Source organism: Crocodylus siamensis, chromosome 1 (assembly GCF_052110815.1).
Source record: "Crocodylus siamensis isolate JL-2025a chromosome 1, ASM5211081v1, whole genome shotgun sequence".
Taxonomy (NCBI): Eukaryota; Metazoa; Chordata; order Crocodylia; family Crocodylidae; genus Crocodylus; species Crocodylus siamensis.
This window is the reverse complement of record NC_143395.1, coordinates 256,629,511-256,652,329: the sequence shown is the minus strand read 5'-3', so window position 1 is coordinate 256,652,329 and position 22,819 is coordinate 256,629,511. Positions and strand designations below refer to the sequence as shown.

Below are 22,819 nucleotides of genomic sequence, written 5' to 3'. Positions count from 1 at the left end.
CTGCACAGTAAACAATGAAAAACTTTAAGCCCTTTTAAGGAGGACAGGCACCCAAGTCATATATATTATGTACTTATTTGTTCTTTTTTGAGCTATCTGAGAGCAGATTCTCTGAATTGGGTAGCTGCCACGTGAAGCTTCCCAGATCTGGGAACATTACTAAACAGAAAAAGGACTCTGGTAGAAAGACACGCGGCTGATGATAGTAAGACCATAGATAGACATGTTAAGTTGTACTAGAGTAATGACTCAAAAGATAACAGAGCACTGCAAATATGGATTCAAATACTGCTGCCATACAAAGCTCATGCAAGCAGGAGCTGAACGCTTTACAGAGAAGTACAGTGGTCCAAAGTTCACCCGTTCCTCAAGGGTCTGCCAAGGCTATAGAGGAACTCATGGCTCTGTGACCATGCCAGAGGGGTCATTCACTGTGGAGTGATATCTCTAACAGTGTACAAGGGATCACCATAAACAGGATAACCTTTGGGAATTCCCCTTCCCCAGCAAAACTTCCTGAGCTGGGTGCTTTTGAATCACCTTCCCTCTGTGATGGCCGTAGGGGTAACTTTTCACAGCAGGCACAGTTGGGAACTGGCTCTAAGTGGGGGAAGTCTATGTTGTTAGTACTGCTGTAAATCTTTTCCATGTGGTACTGCTACTGCTTGCATTACTTGCAAGAACAGTTTCTGAACTGAGGAGTGTAACAAATTTATGCAATAGCAAGGAGAGTTTTCTTCAAGAATCCATTACTATTTTAATGAAAACCTGTCAGGTATCAACTCAATGCCAGCAAACATTTCAGTCACCCTAACAGTAGTCATTCAGACCTTGATTGCATCATCAAACCCAAACCTATGGGAGTTAAACCCCCTGTTCATTGCCTTTCCCCAGATCAGCAAGGTTGCGGGGGGATAACTGAGTATTGCAACCCCCAGTGACTTTTTAATGCAAGGTTGGTGGCCTTGGCACAGGGTGAAAGGAAGCAAGGCTTTGACTTCTGCCTATGCCTGCAATCCTTTAAGGCAGTAAAGATTCTAGGCTGGGGTCCCATGGCATCCCATGAGATCTTGTTAGAGGTGCTGTATCACCATTTCTTGTGTGAGAAGGTAGATGTTCTCCTCCCCCATTTACTGCCTTGCACCCAGGGTTCAAATTACACTTTGACTCTTGGGGGAGTTTTAGGGTACATTTACACTAATTTAAATCAATTCGTTGATTAACAAGTTCACCCAAGTGACCCCCTCAGGTTATGATTTTCAAATCTTGCAGGTGAGGCTCTCATCTCTTATAGCAGAGCTCAGCCATCGCAAGCTCCCCCAAAATTCGGACCTTGCTTGTACGTTACCAGCTATACAGAGCTGCCTGCATCTTCTTCTCTGAGGATTGCCACCACTGCTGCCACTCTCCTCCACCCTTCCCCACCCCCAGACAGTGCCTATGCTGGCCCTGGCCCCCATGCTTCCAGCAGCGCAAGCAGGTGGGCAGGCACCTGGAGCCATGCTTTGCAGCCAAGATTGTCCGCTCCACTCCTTCCATGCTCCTAGGACCAGTGTGAGGGGCTGGGGGGTTAATGGTCACCTACATGTGAGACCATACTCAGTAGCAGGGGCTGCCCTTCACCCCTGAGATACAGACCAAGAGTGGGGAGTGGCAGACAGTAGAAAGAAAAAGATACAGCAGGGTGAGGTCCTGCTCTCACCACCAGCTGGATCAGTGATTCTCAACTTCTTAAGCCTCAAGGCTCCCACCCAGATCTTTTCTGAATTTAGATGTTGCTCAGTGATTTTCACCAGGGGTGCTATCAGATTCAGAAAAATCATGGAAGGGTGCCTGGAGGCTACGAAGGTGAATACCACTGCTCTAAGGGATAAATTGTGACTAGATTAAACTCAATGACTTATTAGATTTAACTCAGAAATGTACTATTTGGATGTTTCAAATGGTTTACTGATTACCACTGTCCAACACAGCCATCAGAATCCATTTATCAAAGTCTACTGATCGATTAGGTAAAAACAAAGGACCCAAGTCTCCATTTACATACCAGTGTAGCTCCACTGATTTTTACCAGTGTAGCTCCACTGGCTTCAGTGGGGTTGCTGCTCAATTAGAATGTGTAACTCAGCAACTTCAAACCCCAAACCTCATAGGAGAGAAGTATGGCTTACCCTCCTTACAATGCTTCATAGAAGAAGAAACCAACTACCGTCTCATTCACCAATCCACACCACATCAAATTACAGTTCACCGTGTTGTGGAGAGAGTAGCTCTTGTGGTCAGAGGAATGGGAAATGGTTTGAGACAAAGTTCTACCTCTCAATGCACAATCCAGCAGACCTTGTCTGTCACCAAAGTAAAAGTCATCCACTAACGGTATAGCAGTGTCTCAGTTTCTTCTCCTTGAGGTGGTACAGCTGTTAGGGGTATGCGAAGCTTCGGTCACTGATTCAATTCAGTGGATATTCGGCCTGATTCAGTGACTGAATCTCTGAATCTGAATCAAATCAGGAGACCCTCTAATCTCTCCAAATCAAATTGGAACCCTCCAAATCAATTCAGAGAGATTCAGAAAGATTCAACGATTTGGACATTGACACAGTTTTAAATGTTTTTCTACATACCTCAGGGTACCAGGTGGCTCGTGAATGCTGAGATGGTGGCGTGGATGGAGCATCCCACAGAAGTGTGGGCGGGTCCCCAGCGCGCTTGGCAGCAAACCCAGAAGTGGACCAGAAGCACTTCTGATCCACTTCTGGGTCTGCCAGAGAATGCACTGGGGGCCCTTCCCCGGCTCCACAACTGGCACCTCCTGGGTCTGGGGGCACACCTGGGATCCCCCCATAGCTTATTGCTGAGCTGCGGAGGTGCAGGGGGGGGCCCCCCCACATGCTTGGCGGCAGATTAGGGTCCCCTTTGGGTTTACCACTGAACACATGGGGGACCCCCTGCACTCCTGCGGAATGCTCCATCTGCCCCAGCATCACAGCATTCACAAGCTGCGCCTAGTACCTCGAGGTATATAGAAAAAACATTTAAAGCTGTGTCTATGGCTGAATCGCTGATTCTCCAAATCAGCATTGAATCTTCATATTCGGATTCGGCTGAAACAAATCAAGACAGTGATCTGAATCAATTAATCAAATCACTGTCCCCAATTCGGGCCATATCTGAATCCGAATCAAATATGGGCCATTTTGCACAACCCTAACAGCTATGTACCACTAAGAGACATAACAGGATGTAAATCTCATACTGGGAAAGCTGATTCATGAATGATACTTTGAACCATTATCTATTCTTGTATAGTGTTATCCTTATAACTGTTTTTGTAAAAATATCCTATCCTCATGTAATATATAAAACAGCTTTGCCATCAGAATGTCAAAGTACTGCCATTTTTATAAGTTTCTATTTCTGTTTTTTAATACTCTCCACAGTTTATAGAAACTTCACAAACAATTTTTCACATCTGATTTAGTGACTCTCCATTTACCAAATAAAGATTTTCCTTTCCTCATGGCTTATTATGGAATACAATTCTTCTTTGGCACCAACTGTATTAATTTTGTCAACAGAGCCTAAAGACATTTTAGTGGTTAATTAATATGTATTCCTTTTGCTGGATGAGTCTTCTCTAGAGCAGAAAAGCCTCAGTATATTGTAGTCCCTAAATAAGTAATGGAGTGTTTATTATTTTAAAGAAGTATTTGGAGTGATTTCAATTTTTTTTACCCCGTAAGAGATTTTATTGCCATAATTGCTGCTGGAACTTGGAGGATTTTAAGATAAACTATACCTTTAACATTCATGATCAATAAGCATGTTGGTCCAAATCAGAAGTAATACATATAGAGGAGTTTTTGTAGTGAATCTTCTTGTAGTATATACTGTATTGCTATTACGTTAGGTCCCTGGAACAGATAATGAGATTATATAATCTTCTGGCAAATTGTCACCTTAACCTTTGCATACACTTATACATGTTGCATGAGGAATGGAACAAAGTTAAGGTGGAGGATGGGCTTCTCTGAGTCAGGTGAAGTGATAACAAGTGAAAGAGGATTAATACCAGTTGGAGACTAGCTGTATCCTTTACTTGGTCATTCCTAAGTATGTATTACATTTGCGGTCTTATAAAGATGTAGTTTTTGTGGGGCTAAAAATGTCCTGGTTTGGAGAGTGCTAGCTATATTGCTAGCTAGTGATTTTTCAACTAAGAATCTATCGGCAAAGATTTTCTATTTTGTCAATCCCAGATCCTACCACAAGAAGAAGTGCAAAAACTGGCCCCACAGCTCGCAACAGATATGCTAGTCAATGGACTCTCAACAGACCCCATCCCACCATATCGGCCCACACCCTCACCACAGACTGGAGGCTGCCAACACCCAGAGCTGCAGGATCAGTGGACAAAGAAAGTGACAGCTACAGCGTCAGTCCCTCACAGGATACAGGTATAATTTTTGTGGCATTCTAAAGCAAAGACAGGACAGTTATACCCAAGATGAGTTACTATATTTGGTGCTCTGACTAGCAAACTTTTTTCTTTTAAAATAAGGGTTTTTTCTTAAATGTGCTATTTAAGTGCAGTGTTTACTGAGTATGCAAGCACCTGCCAATTATGCTAACAAAAATATTGCACGTGACTGCAAACTGAGACTCCAGAGGCTTTTGATGGTTCATCTGTAGGTCATTTTTATGGTCACAAAAATTGTGTACTTCCTGAGTTCTCAGGAAAAGGTATAAAAATTTGCTGCATAAAATGACACTGGCCAAGAAGTGGCAGTACTAGTAATCAGGAAAATAGCCAAGTTAAAAGTGGAATGGTTTTAAGCTTTGAGCAACATCGAGGTAAAATTTTAATTTTTATGGTGGTGTAATTTGTCCAAAGGGATTTGATTCTAAGATGAAAAAGTTAAAGAGAAAACCTCAGTAAGGGCTCAATCTAGCACTCATTGAAAATGACAAGTCTTGGATCAGCTAAACCCTGTTTTCCTGGGAAACAACCATTTTTTTAAGTTCATCTCTCTAAATGATCAAAAGAGGGAAAGTAAATATAAAATTATGTCTTCAATCTTAATACTATCTCTGTTAATTTCTCAAGTAATAAGGAAGCTGTGGGGCTAGAAAACGAAGCTTTGTATATTTCTGCTCTGTATTGAAATAGTGACAAATATATAAGTAGGTAAGTTATGGCAAGTTATCCAGGAAAAAGGCATGCAGCTGGTCCAAAGTTAGGTTACAAATGAGAAAAAATATTTTGCTTTGTATTTGATAAGAGGGTAAATTCTTTGTTTCACTCCAGGTTTCCAAAAAGGAACTACCTGTAGTTCAACAAGGCAAAGTGTAGGATATATAAGGAAAGTCACAGAGGGTGCCTTGGTGTGGGCATGGATGTTTGTTTTCCTGGGGACAAGTAGCAGTGGCACAAGATCTGTCCCACATGTTTTCTGACGTGTGGCAGGTTACCCCGTATCAGGTAGGGGAGGCTGGGGCCAGCAACTGTGCTTGCCCCTGCAGCCTTACCGGTGGTCCTGGGGGCCTCCTGGGGCTGTAGCCATGGCAGGAAGCCTAAGCAGCAGCCGGAACATGGCTCTAGTATTGGGTGGCTCATGCTACTGCCACATGCACCACCCTGCTTTTTTCAGTATGGGTTGTTTTGACCCTGGGATCTCCCCCTCCCTCCCTCCCCCCCCCCCCCCCGCTCAGTGTTGCAAGATAGCAGCATAGGGAATGCCTGCATGTGCAGTGTATGGCACCATAGATGGATCAGCGGTGATGCATCCGGATAAAGCCAGAGAAGCCAGATTCCAGAAGACACAGGCACCCAAAGCCTTATGTACAAATAGTATTTTACTGCCTTAAATTATATGAGGGGTTTTTTTAATTTAGTTGTTCTCTGAATAAAAAAAAACAAGCAGCTTGCTTGTCTTAATCAAGGTATTCTCTGAATTAAAAAAATCAGGCAGCTTACTTGTCTTAGTCTACAAATTCTGCAGTGAGGTTTTTGAAAAAAATGTTGAAGTTGATCCCCTGGCCACATTCCCACAAGCAGGAATATGTGGTTTGTGGTGCCTCAAAGCTTGTTGAGGCACTGTGAAATGCACATGGAGCTTGTGATTCTGTTCGCCATGTTGCACATTTTCAGTGCAGTGACAAAATTAGATACCAGGAAATCCTGGTATCTGAAAAAGCTGCAGCAGAAAAAAAGCAAGGCGGTACACATGGCTGCAGTGTTTGCTGCCTGAAACCAGAGCCCAGTCAGCCAGAGCCACACTCTGGCTACAGGCCATGCTCCACCACCTCTGTAGCTCCAGGAGGCCCGCAGGACACACAGATAAGGCTGCTGGGGTCAGCCCAGATGCTGGCCCCAGCCTTTCCTACCACACCTGAGGCAATATGCCATGCACCAGAGCCCACATGTAGGGATGTGCCTGGAAGCAACTAGCAGCGGCACAAATATGTGTCACTGCTATTTGTCCCCGGGAAACATATGTTCCCGGTCATAGGGATGTGCCCCCTAAATCCATATTTAGGCATGCTTGAAAATAATGTCATTTTCAGAAGTGGTTGAATGCCAAGTATAGCCTGCTAACCTGCACTGGCCTTCTCAGAAGAGTAAGCAATATGCCTAGTTGCAGGGGTTGGCAACCTTTTTCAATCCACAGGCCAAAACAAGCCAGCTTCTCCCAAATGTGGGGGTTGGACTAGATGACCTCCTGAGCTTGCTTCCACCCTCATTTCAGTGATAATTTTCTATGATAATGTGAGCTGGATGGTGTGAGCAATGCATCAGCAGTGAGGGGGAACTTTACCTGTGCCCCTGCTGGAACCAGACAGCTGCACCTGTGCTGCTTTAGCTTCTGCCAGCCCCTTGCTTCTCAGCTGTGGTGCTATGCTGCACCCACGCACCCCCTTCCCTCCCACTCTCTCCGTCCAACCTGGCCTCAACACAGCTTTCCTCCAGCTGGAAGCTACAATCTTCCTGCTGCTTGTGGAGGTGAAGGAGGAAAAAGGTGCAGAGAGAAGCAGCAGTGGCACTGGCCTCTGTGTAGCTCCTTACTGTTCAGCTTCTTGGCCTCTATGTAGCTCCTTACTGTTCAGGCCCAGCATAGGCACGGACACAAGCAAAGTCCTGTGGCTGTGCAGGCTGGATCCAGGGTCACCACAGGCCAGATGTGACCCCCTAGGCCATATGTTGCCAGCCCCTGCCCATTGTGCCCAGTAGTGTTTGCAAGTTTGAGCTCTTATCTTTTAAGAACTCGCACCTTTTGTTATTTCGCATAAATGCTGTCTAGCATTTAATACTGGGGCTATCTGGTCAACATTGCTTTTGTTATTATAAGATGCAGCATTAGAACAGCAAAATAAAAATATATGCAACTTATATGATAGATAAAAATGAATGAGTTCGTTAAAGCTAGCCAATTACAAATTCAAGACACATTCTATTTTTGGAGCAGATCTCTTCATTTCTAGTAATATTTGCTTTCATTCTTTGGCAAGAAGGGTAGATCTCGTTGGCTGGGTCCAAACGAATGTAGCCATTTGTTTCCTCACGAACAACTAACTTTGACCGTACCTGACTTCCTGCCCCTGGGGCAGGGGGCTGGACTCGATGATCTTCCAAGGTCCCTTCCAGCCCGAATGTCTATGAAATCTATGAACTAACGGCAGCACATCTTGTGCCACTGCTAGTTGTACCCAGGGAATGCCCATGCCACGTGTGCTCTGGTGAGCAGCAGGTCACCCCAAGTGGGGTAGGGCAGGCTAGAGCCAACAATTGTGGTGGCCCCAGCAGCCTTACCTGGGGGCCTCAGGGAGCTGCAGCCATGGCAATCCTGCAGCAGGGAGCCTGGCTGGCAACCAAGGCATGGCTCCAGCAGGTCAGGCACCGGTTTTGGGTGGCACATGCAGCTGCCATGTGCACCACCCCACTTCATTAAGGCACAGATTTTTTTGATCCTGGGATCTCCCGGAGTCAAGAAAACCCTGCACTGTAGATGGGTCTGCAGGGCCACATACTGCACATTCATGCTCATCTGGATCTGGCCATCTCTGCAAATTCTTTTAGAATTCCCTTAGAAAATCTTGCTAAGGGTATTCTAGTTTGTGAAAATTTTATCACATATCCCAGTCACCCAAGTAATTTTATTTAATGAACACGTAAAGCATCGTTAAGGGGTGGAGGGGCATTTATCATGCTAAAAGGTAGGGAAGTAGATTCACTACTTTGGTTAGCAAATTTTAAGGATGATTTTACAAGCATGGTTCACGGATACTTTACAACTTAATATCTACTCTTTAACATATGCTGGATTTTATGTGAGAATTACAATCTATTTTAAAATCAAAGTATTATGGAAAGCTTTGTCGTAGAATGATACACTCTAGAAAGGGTTTTGGTAACCAAACAGTATGTATACAATGCTATTTGATTCCTAAGGAAGGCATGGAGACAGGTTGATAAAACTAATATTTGAATGTTTAAACAGTTGAGTATTGAATTATGTAACCAAGCATAGCATAGCTATGTTTCAGAATCAGTACATGAAATTATATATGAAGTGTTACCAGTTTTGATTAACTTTCAATGTTTAGATTCAGATATCCAAATGTAAGCCAGGTTGTGTCATAGAGGCACAGAACTTCGCATTCCATGAATTTTCCCAGAGTAGGTTTTAAATTTAGTGAAACAAGTCCCCACAGCTGTACAAAAGTTTCATCTAGGCTGGTCCTAATTAAAGCTGGTCAGAAATTTTCTGATGAAAAAAGTTTAATCCAGAAAGGCCAATTCATCGGGCCTGATTGTTTTTTCATTCTAAGCACATGTTACTGAATGAATGTTCACTGGATGTTGAGCAAAATTCCAAAGAAACACTGCCTGGGTTCCTGACAGATCTGTCCCTGGGGTGCAGGAAACTGTAAATCCTTGGCAGTAGAACAGATGTGACAGTCCACTGTGGCTATTGGTACTGTCTATGGAAATGACAAGAATGTCTATTCACTGAGAAGCTGCATGTTCCAGGGATCTTCCACTTTACCAGAAAATTTTAACCATTCTGGCTTTAGTCCCACCGAATAAAAAAAAAAAGAAAAGAAAAAAGAGCTGAAATTTCCTGTAAACCAGAAATCTTGCTTTTTGACTAGCTTTATCCCTGGGGATCTTTAAGAAGAGGCTTGATGACTACCTGGCTGGACTCATTTGAGTGCAGTCTTTTCTCCCGCCCAGGCTGGGGGTCGGGCTTGAAGATCTACAAGGTCCCTTCCAACCCTACTTCTATGATTCTATGATATTTCTAATCAAATGAAATTAATATGATATGTATATCGTTTAAGTGGAAGGTGTGTTTCTCATTGTGTGGAATGAAAATTGCAGCCAAGCTGTTAGGACATGATAAAAAAAAAGTTAAAGGCTTATACAGCTAGGGACAGAAATTACACATAAATTGGTATAAGTGACCAAAAACTGGTTCAAATCTGTAACACAACAGAAGTTCAGTTCGCATACACCACTTTCAAAATAGCCTAAACCAGTTTAAGATAAACCTGGATAGATGTAGTATCAGATTTAACTGATTTAGGTTAAATATGTTTATTGAACTTCTGTCCCAGATCCGCTCCACATTCAAGTTAATTCACAGTCCTCCATCATCCCAGGATGCTTTGCATCTCTCCTGCAAATGTCCCCCTCGTAGGGTACACAGACTAGCCAAGACCCAAGCTGTCTACTCCTGCAGAGCAGGGAAGCCTGTTCTAGGGCCCCCTGGCTTCTGGCCTGGCCTGAGCTACTATAGGCACGTGTCTGCATTTCTGGAATCAAAAGTGAATGTCTGTTTACTTGCTTTTATTGGTTCAGGCTACACAGCTTAGACTAACCTGCAAAGATTCAATCAATTCAGCTTTGGGTTTTTTGACTGTCAGTACTTAGCCTTAGTGACCACAGAGTTGCCTCTAACTAATATGGTAGTGTCATTTTTATAAACTAACAATTATGGTTATTACTTTTTAATGAGAATCAGTAATAGGCTTAAAATTATACAAAATCTAGAGAAACCTAAATTTCTAAAATTCTCTGAAGTTCGTACATACGGCAATGAAAATGTATAACATTCTACAAACTTTTCCACTTTATTAAGTAGAATCCTCTTCTCTGCTTCACTTTTGAGTGCTTGGCATTGCACTTGAGGCATGCTTTACAATATACCAAAGTCTAATTAAAACTTAATGCGTAATAGTGCGTGTTTAAAGGGAAGTTATGTCTCCAGGATAGAAAACAGACAGTTCTAGGATATAAATGTTTTAAGTCTTTGCCCATTAAAATTAAAGGCGAAGCAATAATTGATTTTAGCAGTGCTGTAAAATGCACTAGAATATCAGACTGGTAATGACCAAAATATATTACCTTTTTGGAGCTGCTTGCTCTATGCAAAGGGAGTTTATGCCCTTAGTTTGATTCCTGATAGAGAAATATCCCCATCACAAAAACATTGCCATAATGTTTGTCCTTTGCTGATGTTCTCAACAAAAAGCCAAGGGCTGAATGAGTACAGAAAATGAATTATTGTTTCTCTCCTTCTGAAACATGTCTGAAGTCCTGTCAGAATGGTCCTCGTGTGTCTACACTGGATCAGGTTTGAGGATAAACAGAGGATTTTTATCACTGCAAGCTTTAACTTCATTTTTAAAAGTAAAGTAATTTATTTTTAAAATGTGAAAAAGTGTCATATTTCCCATGGAATAAAGATTTTCTGTTAGATGTAGAATCAAATACAAATAGGGCTGCAAGGGACCTCAGAAAGTCATTTAGTGTAACATCCTTCTTAAGACAGGATCATTTGCATCTAAGCCACCCCAGCCAAGCATTTGAATTACTGACTCAGTCAGTGCTGATTTATGTGATGCTACTTAATGAGAACTCCTGCTAAATTAATTAGAATAACCCATAATTATTATGTCACTATCCAAACTAAATAACTACCAGGTATTTATAATGAAGTAGACTCAGGTAAATCATCTTTGCAACATTTTCTTGAATAATACACTGTAATGTCCTCAGTTTAGCTCCTGGAAATGACTATGCTGATCTATATCTCTTTGTTTTGGCTGTTTAGATAGAGCAAGAAGCAGTATGGTGTCTACAGAAAGTGCCTCCTCTACTTACGAAGAGTTAGCAAGAGCCTACGAGCATGCTAAGATGGAAGAGCAGCTGAGACATGCCAAGTTCACCATCACAGAATGCTTTATATCAGACACATCATCAGAACAGTTAACGGCAGGGACTAATGAGTACACAGACAGTCTGACCTCAAGCACACCATCAGAATCGGGGATCTGCAGGTTTACTGCATCACCCCCTAAACCTCAGGATGGAGGGCGTGTGATGAACATGGCAGTTCCAAAGGCACATCGGCCAGGTAAGGGCACTCGGCTAACATTTTGTTTCTTAGGATGAGAATTTCACCAAATGCATAGCGCGGTTAACAAAATGAGGTAAAATGTAATGAAGGAAAAAGAGGTTTGTGGTATTTCCAGTAAGTTTTTATGGAATAAATAATCAATTTTCATCATAACTCATGTTATGTTCAGTGTAATTTTATTTCCCTGTATGCAGATATTGGTGGGAAAATGGTAAAGTAGAAGTCTTTCACTCATTTCAAAGGATTGCCCCAAACCTTTATTAAAATTGGTTGCAAACAGATACAGTACCTCTCAGTGATGTCACTGATCTGTTGTACAATGTCCTCGTCATGAATATGTAAATAATTCTGTCAAAAAGCGGGAAAAACAAAAGCAGGGAAAAAACCCCCCATCAAGGGAACTGTGTAGTGCTAATAGGATCTGGAGCCTTTTACCCCTAGGTTACTAACATAAATGCATCTCAAGCTATTAGTATCTGAAACCCTTGGTGAAAACTGATGGTGCCTGTTAGTCTCAGTTCTGCTTCATAGAAATAAAAAAAAAAAACATTATTTTTAGTGACACCCTTATCTGTTTAGAGTCATAGGTATGTATGATGCTCCTCAACCTATTATGCCATAATCTATTCTACCTTCTGTGAAAATTTTGTAGTCTAGGTTGGGCAATGCATGACATGGCACAGGGAAAACTGTTGTTGTTTAAGAAGCATTTACACAGTAAAAACTCATTAAGATATTTGTTTCCTAATTATATCCATTGTGTTAACTACATTTTAAATTCATTTTACTTGTAATATTACGGCCCTTGGCACACATTACACTTAAGACGTGATTAACTAGCTAATCAAGGGTTATTCCTGCACCAGCAAGTAGCAAGCTCCCCTAGCTGGGACCTCCATCAGCTGATGGGGCTCTGTAGCAGCTCCTGGTCCCTGAGGGTTGTCATGATACCCCCTGGTGGCCAAGCTCCCCGGCCTCACTTCAGCTCCTCAGGAAACCCTCCGTTGGTTGACTCATCTGCCACACCTTGATGTATATTGTATTTCTTCCAGAGGCTGCCCAGGACCCTGAAGTGAGCCTCAGTTCACCTCGCCCTCTACTTCTCAAGCCCAGCTAGCACTAGTCTTGCTCTCAGACACTAAGTCAACTTAGGGGTATTAATTGTGGCCTCCTATGGCCCCCATAGCTACACCCATGCCTCACAGATGTCACTTTAGATCTATGAACCAGCTTATACAGAACTCAGCCCTCTTGATTTTAGCCTGCTGATTATTCTTGATGTAGACTGCCAGCTTATGTCCACTTCCTCTGACCCAGCTTTCAAGCCTTAGCCTGGTCTGGCCTTTGGCCCAAATCACCCGGGTTTGGCCCCTGACCCATCTCACTTGGGTTTGGCCCTTGGCCTTCTTGGCCCTTGACCTGTCTCACCCGGGGTGAGCTCTTGGCCCTCTCCATCCTTGGCACGTCTCACCTGGGATTAGCCTTTGGCTGTCTCAGTGCCAGGCCTGTCTCACTCAGGATCACCCCTTGGCCACTGACCCATCTCTTGGGTTCAGTGCTTGATCCTCTTGGCCCTTGGCCTGCCCAATCTCATTTGGATCTGGCCCTTGGCTCCTCTCTCAGGTTTGACCCTTGGACCTCTCAGCTTGAACTTACCCCTATGTCACACAGGATCTGCCCCTCTTGGCTTTGGCCTGCCCAGATAGGGCTCAGAGCCCTGGGACGCCTTCCTGGCACCCCTGTGTGGCCTTCTATCCTCCCATTCAGCCACTGCTCCAACCTCTGGTAAAACTGAAACTTGTAATGAAAACCAACTGTTTTACATAAGCATACAAGGCTCTGCCAGGGTCACCATGCTGCTGCAGAAGCCTCTTCTCCACTCATTGGCCACTACACTGCCCTTCTGCCACTCATTTCTCCACTACACTGTCCCTCTTCTCAGGAACTCAAGCTTATATCTCCTGAGCTTCTCCTCTTCTGGTCAGGCACTTTGTCCTCCCAGCTTGATGGGCAGCTTACTGAGCCCAGGCTGCAGTTACTCCCTTGCCGCCTTCCCTCTTGCAGCTAACCCCTGTTCAGCTGTCTGGGGCCCTTTCTACTACAGTCTCTCTCTCAAAATAATAGGCTCCCCTGGCTCCCTGTTACAGGCTCCCAACCATGGAAGCACACCATGTGCCCCTGCACCTGGAAATCCTGTCAGCTCACGGGACTCCAAGCCACAGGAGTATGTGGTGTGCCCTGGAAGCCCCAGTAGCTGATGGGGCTCCCAGCTGTGGGAGCATGCTACTTGCCAGTGAAGGGGGAGCCCAGGATCATGATCCAAGACTCCCCCTGCACAGGCAGTAAGGCATGATGGGATCTGATGAAGATCCCACAATTGCCTCTTGCCATGCAAGTGTGGCATGGCGGGCAGTGCAATTGTGGGATCCCTCATCAGATCCCTTTGTGCATTCACTTGTACATCTACCAAGGGCCAATACATCCACTGTGTTTTAAATGTATTACAAATGCATTATTTGTAATGTTAGGTTTAGTAAGTTCTGTGTGGATCAGTATCAGAGCAGATTATATATGTATAAAGCATTTGTGGGAACAAGTGTAACATAAGTAATAAGCACGCTAATAGAACAGAAAGAGGGTGGAGGGTTTGGAAGAGGGGAAGGAAACATAACAAATAGTACTTGAGATATGCACTGTGAACTAGGAACAGGCATTGTAGAAAGCAAGAAGGGGTTTGTGAGAGAAGGATACAAGATGAACATGCAAGAAATTAAGAAAAGCAAAAAAAAAAGAAAGAAAGAAAAAAGCACATTGTAATAGATTGTCCAGGGAATTACTGTGACATGCCAAAGGATTATTGTCAGATGAATAGGGGAATTCTGCAGTAAAATAAATGACAGATTCTGATCCAGCTACATGTTGGAAATACAAACTGAGAAGATATCGGTAGGTAGGTAGAGAGATTATATACATATTCAGAAAAAAAGAATTGTAGGGAAATATTTTCTTGCTTTGCTCAGGGGAAATTAATTCCACAGCTATGTAGAAATTAAAATCTGCCCTAACCAGTCAGTGAACAAAAAGGTTCTACAGTTTCCTTAGACAAATAGTTTGCTCTAATCTTTTCATATTTCTAAATATATTCTTTATGCTTTGTTAATGTTTGTAAGTGTTGTAACGTGCTCTAAGTAATGTAGATACTCCCTCAGAATATCAAGTATGCTACAATTCAGTCCCCACATGTAAGCTAAAAGCTCCAAAGTTTTAAAAAACAGCACAGCCCTCCAGTGAATTGCAGACTTGCAATAATCTCTGGGGCCATTAAGTAAACTTGCGTGAATTCATGTCAGTTTTCTTGCTCAGCATTAACTTTCTTTTGCTATGAAGAGGGACAGCTTATGTTGTGACTTGGCAATTTTGTCTGATAACTCGGAACAGCACTGGAAGTGGAGTAATGTGAATGTGGCTGGTAGATAATAAATGCATCTTTAACATATTCTTTAAATGAATGATACTTTGCAACTTAATCATCTGAGATGAAAAAGAAAATTTGGAGTGGGGAGATTCTTGAATACTAGCAGATAGCTTAATATTTTCACTATCCAAATAACCTATAGAAAACTTTTCTTCATTTCACCAAAACATTGATGAAGTCACATGAACGTTATTAATAACAACATTACAATACCTAAAAGGCATTGCTTTACATTTGGTAGCATTTTTTAAACATTTAAACTTCCTAGATGAAACCATCTGAGCACCCATACCTTGCCAATACTCACTGAGCCTGGTTTTCTTATGTAAGGTCATTCTTTCATGTCAAAGAGCACTTTAGCCTGTCCGTTTCCATGTTGTTTTTATTTTCTTATTTTCCATCTCTGTGTCCTTCTTGCAGAGTCATTGTCTATAACCTCTGTTGCCACCTTCCTAATTTCTGACCTTACCTTTCAGTCAAATTGCTTGTAAACTGTCTGCTGCCAAGAATTGTGCTTGTAGGGATGTCTCTAAATAATGACTGTTATTCAAAAAATACTTCCCAAAAAAGTTTGGGGATTTATAGAATATCCTACTGGAAATTTTGAAAAACTGAAAGTGTTGAAGCTAAACTGCTTGAGAGCTTTCCCACTAAAATTTGCTGATCTGCATGAATATCAGATATAGACATTTGAAAAGATATACTTGTGTCAAAGATTTTGGAATACTTTTGGCAGATAATCATGTCACTCAGATATTTGACTACCAATTCCTTATTCTGTTGCTATCATCAATGCCTGATGCAATGAAGAGAACTATGGAACTTCAGGATCCAGTCCTTCAAATTTCTGAGTGGCCTGTGAGGTGCTGAGTTCCTTATATGCAGGTATATTAATTTGCTCAGCCACTAAAAGGTTTGAGTACATCTCAGGACAAAAACCAGTAGTTGCAGCACCTGACTTATCAAACACGCTAGCATTTAAACCAGTAGACTTCCCCATTGAAGGTGGTTAATGGTAAGCAATGGGGAGTTCCTGGGCCTATTTGAAAGCAGGAGAAAGAAGGGACAAGTCAGATTCGATATTCCCTTGTTCTTATCCATGCCAACTGCAGCAAAGAAGCCAGGGTAAGATTTACACCTTTATAGGCTAAACTTCAGAATAGCCATCTAATTCCCATTTTGAGTTAAGTTTGTCAAATATCAATGCAGGCTTAAAAACTGATATTTTACAGAATTTTAGGTGTGACTTAGGACTGCCTTTCCAAAACCTCTACACATTAACTACAACTCTAACAGTGTAATTAATAGCTTGTAATAGAAGCCTTCTACTTTTTCCAGTCTACTTTGTCAACCTTATAAACCTGTGGAGTGAAATGGGAGAGGCAAGCTTCTTTTCTCTCCCAGTCAGCTGTGTTCCAGATGTCTTGTTTTCCTATGCCCATGCTTAGTTTCAGGTGGTACTGAGAATTGGTTTCTGCCTTGGATTTCTTCTTTTGCCTTATTCATGATGTTTAGTCTACATGAACAAGAGTCATTTACATGAAGTCACTATGTGCAATTGAGGGTACAAAGTAATGACATAGCATTCAGTCATAAATGAGATGGCAGTCATTTAAAAAGGAAAAAAATGATACCTAATAAAACAATAGCTAATAACATTGGAACAAAAGCTAGGTACAGACATTAAAAAAGCCTGAGGTGGATGTGATCCAAGTGATGCACTTTAAGCAACCTAGGTTAGTTCAGGACTGAACAGAACACAAGTTAGCCCTTCGGTGGGTGGGAGGCATGCACAGGCTTCACTGGCTGAGGCTGAGACCAGCAGCTTGGGGGCATTGCATCACAAAGCAGTGAAGGGAGGAGGGACTGTCTGGCACAGAGGGAGCAGTCCCCCCTTCTCTCACTGCTCTATTGTGCAGGGACACAAATGCCAGGATTGCCATCTCCCTCCCTCCCTGCCCCCCACCTGGCTGCTGCTGACAGCTGGCCAGAGGCAGGAGGCAGGGCTGGACACAAAGCAGGCTGAGTTCCAGTGTGCCACCCTGTGATGGGGCATTACTGGGGATCCGCAAAGCAGCCTGGGATGCCCATAGACAGTGGCCTAACTTGAGTTGGGAGGGGATCTGGTACAGATGTTCAATAGACCCATCTAACCAAAAAGCTTAAGTCTGATGCCACATCAATACAGGTCTATCTTAGACTGGGTTAAAAAGAGTCTGTGTGCACTGAACTTCTGTTCTGTCACAGGTATAGACCAGTTTCTGATCACTTATACCCATTTGTGTAATCCTGTACCTAGCCAAAAATTACTTTGATTTGCTAAATTAGAGATGTGCAGCATTACTGAAAGATCCCTTGACTATTAGGCCAAGTTCTTAAAGAACTCAAGATTATCAAGCCTATTCAGCTACAGTATGCTTTACCCTACAGCATCACAAAAAAGTCCATCATTTCAAGAACAGGTTAGACAGACATTTGACTGGAATGGGTTTAGTCAGGGATGATCCTGCCTTGAGTAGGGGAGTGGAGCGGATGACCTCATGAGGTCCCTTCCAGCCCTACTTTCCTATGATCCTTTTATCCTGCTTCCCCTGGTATAAGTACACTTTCTAACATAATATATTTAGGGTTTGCATGAATAAATATCCATTGGTTCCATTTTTCTAAGTAATATTGAAAAATCACAGGTGCTGGAAATAAAACAGAATTAACATAGTTCTAAATTCTCACATTTAATGTTTCAAAGGCATATTTTAAACAGCACCAATAACTAATTTGTAACTAATAGTTACAAATCTATATATGGCTCTTTGGGAAGAATTCAGATAATTTGCAGTTTGGGCACCTACATCAACTTTAACGCAGTATTTTTCCCTTTATTTTTCTAATAATGTCACTTGTACATTGGAAATCACTGATCAAAATAAAATAGGTCAATTATGCCTGCTTTTCACTAGGTTCCAAAATGCAAGAGCCTGGTTTTCGTCCACCTGCTGGACAGGATCAAGGCTGGGGTTAATAGAAGTGTCTCATTAATCATTGCCTTGGAACACCTTGACTTCTTGCACATCTGCAGGTCCAGAACAAAAACAGTACATACATTTTGTGACGTTCACTAATTCAGCAATAAAATCTCACTGGGTGCCCAAGTTCAGGTCATCTTGCACTGATGATAGGCAGATTGCACAGTATGCTGCTATGATAGCATTGTGTGCTAAAATGAAGGTTAAAAGAACAAAGGAATGTTAAAGAGCACAACTGCATTTTAAATATTGGATGTGAAACAACCTTTATAAAGAGAGGACCCCAGTACTTGTTGCTAATGTAGTGTTAATGCAGTATAACAAGGGTTGTCAACCGGGGGGTACGCTTATCACTGTGGGTACTTGGGACAGCCCCAGGGGGTACGCGCGACAGTGTGGGGAAGTGGTGCAGAATGGTAAAGGTGGAGGGCCACTGAGTGCGAGCTCCCTGGCCCCTGCCATTCACTATTCTGTGCCACCATCATGTGCTGCTTCCTTACCCCCCACCATTCACCACTCTGCACTGTCGCTGCTTGCCACTTCCCCATGCACTGCTAGCCATCAGCACACACCCCCCATCTGAAAAAGGGTGCCCACCAGAAGGGGTACACTCCTTTAAAAAGGTTGAAAACCCCTGCACTATAACGGTTGAGAAACAATGGTGCCAAGATATTGTTAGGATTGCATCTAATCTTCAGACTTCAGAGCTCCTGTAAGTCAGCTAGTTCATATACTTCTTTGATTTTCAATATATCAGATGAAAGCACTTTGGAAGTAAACTATAGAAACTTCTAAACCCATTTCAAACAAGATTAGGCAGGTAACTGCCCAAATCAAATAACTTTCAATGACACCTTTGTTGTCTGTGTGAAACGAGCTAGTGGCCTCAGTTTGTGTTTTAGTGGATAGATGTCTATATGACAGCCCCCATCACCAACTTTGCCACTAAATGTCAATCTCAGTAGCAAGATAAGGATTGAATGGGCCTGGGCCTGAAAACTGAACCATAATTTCTGCACTGAAGACAAACATGACACATTAGCATGTTCGCTTTAGGAAGCCTCCACTGCTTCTGCCCAAGGATTCTGTCATTCTCCAGGGCTGCTCCTCAGAACCCACATTTAAAAATCAGGTGTGGAGTTGGGAATAGAAAAAAGTGCCCCCTTTTCTTGCCTTCTGCTGCCCTTTCAAAGATTTTTAAATGTACAGTAAATGGATAATTGTAGAAGCGAAGCTGGTGGTGTTTCCTAATAATGCTGCTGGTTTCCAAAAACAAACAAGTGAGTTATCACAATAATTATTCTTAATGACAATAAGCATACCCTTAGCATGGCTTATTAAAAATAGATTTGCATTATTGTCATTTTAAATCTTGTTGATGGCCTGAGCTAAAACACTAACATAAAAAACTATGTGTTTTTCATCTCTTTTTCCTAAATGACTGGAAAGTGAAAAGGTTTGGTGATCAGTAGCAATATATGCATTGCCATGATGGGTTGTTAGGCTCTCCATTCACCTATGTCCCTAATCAGTAGCAGTCACAAAAAGAAGTGTGACCAAGGAATAACCAAAAAACCTAGATCCTGTTTAGTGTAACTAGTAAAAAGCTAGTTTTTGCACAGGCAAAAACTGGGACACTCGCCTGATGCTAAGCAGTAAAAATCTATGGTAATAACACCTTTCTCCTCCATTTCATTAATGGCAAGGTCTCACTGAACTTAATTGGCATGATATAAGCCTGTCTAATGCTATGAAAATAGCACTGTCTCACCCTTCCCACTCTAGCCCTGGATACTGTGTTTACCCAATACCCAAATCCAGAGAGGACACATTTGAAAATGGAATTTGTATCCTACTTTCCTGTTCAAATTGAAAACAAATTTACTTGGATCAAGATCCATTTGAGCATGTCCCATTATCTAGTGGGACATAGAGGGAAGACAGACTTTGGCATCATAACAATTGATCAGTGCTGAGGAACAAACAGTCTGCCAGAGGTGCTGATAGAGCTGCATCCCCTCTCCCAGCCTCCTCCCCCACAACTCACCAGTGCAGTCAGAGCATGTAGGGACTTTTTTTTTAAGCCCCCAAAACAGGTAAGAATCCCCCATTTCCTCTCTGTGCTCAAGGGCAGGTCCCTCCCCCTCCCCTGATCCCCTGCCTGTGGCTGCTGCTTTTCCTTCTGTCCTGGGGGCAGGGAAAACTTCAAAGCTGCTCCTGCCCACTCCAGCCAGGCTTTGTAGAGTCTGGGTTTAGTGACACAACAGAAGTGGTGATGGATGAAGGGTAAATTCCCAGTCCCCTAGGAGTAAGTACAAGGAATGGGAACTCACCCTTCCCTGCCCATCATTGCTCCCACTGTTGCTTCTCTCAGCTGAGCCCAGCCCCTGTGCAGCCTAGATGGAGCAGGAAGGAGTGGCTTTGCAGCGCCCCTGCCCTCAGGACCTCAGGGAAAATAGAAGCCACAGGTAGGAAAACAGGGAAGGGAAGGGAAGGGAAGGGAAGGGAAGGGAAGGGAAGGGAAGGGGGAGTCTTACTTGCTTGGGAGACTTAAAAAACCATTCCCAGAAGTTCCCTCAGCACCGTCCAATCCAAAAGAAGGACGCAGCTCTGCCACTGAATCCCCTCTGCATCTACCCTGGACATAATGTACAGGGTTAAGTCAATCTGCCCATTCACACAGACATACAGGCTATGGGTAGACATTATACATAAACAGATTTAAGTGATCAGAAACTGGTTTAAATCTGTAACAGAACAGATGTCCAGTGCACATAAACCAGTTTGGAAATGGCTGAAACTGGTTTGAGATAAACCTGGTTGAATGTAGTATCAGACTTAACTGGTCAAACTGGTTTATGCAATGTCTGTCCCAGATCCCTTGCTGATTTAAGTTAAATCAACCCCCCCTCAGCATCCCGGCATACTCTTTGGGCTGGGGGTGGGGCTCTCTGCTGCATAGCAGGCCTGGACCCTCCCCTCTGCTCCCTGGCCAGAGCTTCGGCAGAGACTTGCAGGCACAACAGAATCTGCTGGCTTCCCTGTGTCCCCCCTCCTCCCACCCTTTCACAATTCGCTGCTTTAGCAGGGATCCCTTCCTCCTCTCTGCCACAGAATGGATCATGGCCAGCATGTGATATACTAGCTAGTGCTGTGTAATGCTCCAGCAGAGACTGCAGACACAGCAGGGTCTGCCTGGCTTTCCACTGCCCTAGCCCTGCTCCCCACACTCACTGCTCAAGCAGGAAATCCTTGTTTCCCATCTCCCACAGCACAGTCCCCAGCCCCACAGACCCTAGGCATGTGGTATGCTAGCTAATGCCGAGTGGTGTCTATGTGTGTCTCTCCAGTTTCACTGGGACAGGCAGACAGAACAGCAACTGCTTAAGGCTGTTTGGAGCCAATCAACAAACAAGTCAGTCAATAAGCACTACACCACCCACCCCTCTTGCCTCAGAGTGCTAGCCCGGGGCTGGGGTCTGGCAACACTCCTGCCCCTTGAGCAGCCAGCTGGGAAAAGCTTGGCATTGTTCAGGCAGACCTCCCTAATGAGAGAGTCCAGGCCTCCCTCAGCTCCCTGTGGTGCAAGGGAAGGAAGAGCTGCTCTAGCACCCCCAGGCTTCTAGCCTGAGCTACTGCAGGCATGTGCCTGAATTTTGTCAGTCCAGAGAGAATGATTGTCCAGTTTCAAACCAGTTCAGTCTAGCCAAGTTAGATTAACCTGCAAAGATTGAATCAGTTTAGGCTCAGGCTTTTTGAATGTTTGTTCCTAGCCACAAAGGGCCTAAATAACCCCCAAAATGGCATGCTTGATCTAAGTTAGTTGACCCAAGTAAGTGCACTAACTTGGACTGAGGTCCAGTTAACCCAATCTAAGTAAGTTTAATCTGATCTCACAAATGCCTGTATGCATTCACAGCGCAGCCCTGGGCTTGGGAAAACCCAGCCACAGACCCCAGCCCACTCCCCCCCGACCCTGACTGTGCTATTTTTAGTTCCCTACCAACTCCCTGGAGCCAACAAGACCCCTCCCCCCTTGTAGACCCACCTGTCCATCCCTGCACCCCAAATTATTTTGACTGGGATCACCATGCAGCCTCCAGGAGCAGCAAATGACTGCACATGCCGCTCTAGGTCCACATTCGTGCAGTTTAAAATAAGCCGTGTGAACATAGATTGGATGTGGAAAGCAACTGTACACACCCTTCCACATGTCAAACCCAAATAGGCTGCACTAGTTTAATTATAACTACAGCAGGAGTATTCTGATGCTTTTACTATTGCTGTAGAGGAAAAACAGCAAAAAGTGTAAGTTTAGGTAAGCCCAGAGATGCAGAGGCAATCATTTTTGCTCACAAAAGCCTTCAGAGTCAGTGCTGAAGATTACCTTTTGCATGTGAAGTGCTGCTTTATAATCCCAAGCAGAAGATGAAAATTAAAGGGCAGTTGGGTCACAAAACCTGTTCTTCAATATTCAGACATTAGGGATAAAAGTAAACTACTCAGCAGAATAACCAATATAAGTTCCTCTGGCAACATATATATATATATATGTTCAGAGGGGTGCATTTATTTCCAAACATTAGCCCTGCAATTCAGAAAGGGATATAATGAGTTGAAGAATGTTGGAGCTGAGGTTTCACTTTTTACCTAGTGAAGAGCAGAGTGCAGAGTGGAAGAAAAATCTATTTTGAGACTTGATTTCTGCTAAAAAGTTGCTGGCATCGCTTCATGGAGTTGCAGTTGTAACTGAACCCTGAATGAATTCAGCTCTAACCTGAGAAAATTACAGTTTAATACTCCTTTTCCTCCTCTGTCTCTCTTCACTGTATATGTATGCATGTACATACGTATTTCTGCATTGGCTGAAAATATAGCTGAGTCCAAGCTGTAAAATC

At 43.2% G+C, this 22,819-nt stretch overlaps 1 protein-coding gene across 1 annotated transcript in view; it reads left to right on the top strand.

The window, feature by feature from the left end:
• DSCAM (DS cell adhesion molecule) overlaps positions 1-22,819 on the top strand; it is a 628,177-nt gene that overhangs the window by 581,015 nt on the left and 24,343 nt on the right. The window contains exons 30-31 of the mRNA XM_090031636.1: positions 4,260-4,457; positions 11,118-11,420. Of these exons, the coding sequence (XP_089887762.1) occupies positions 4,260-4,457; positions 11,118-11,420 (501 nt within the window). The remainder of the gene's footprint in view (positions 1-4,259; positions 4,458-11,117; positions 11,421-22,819) is intronic.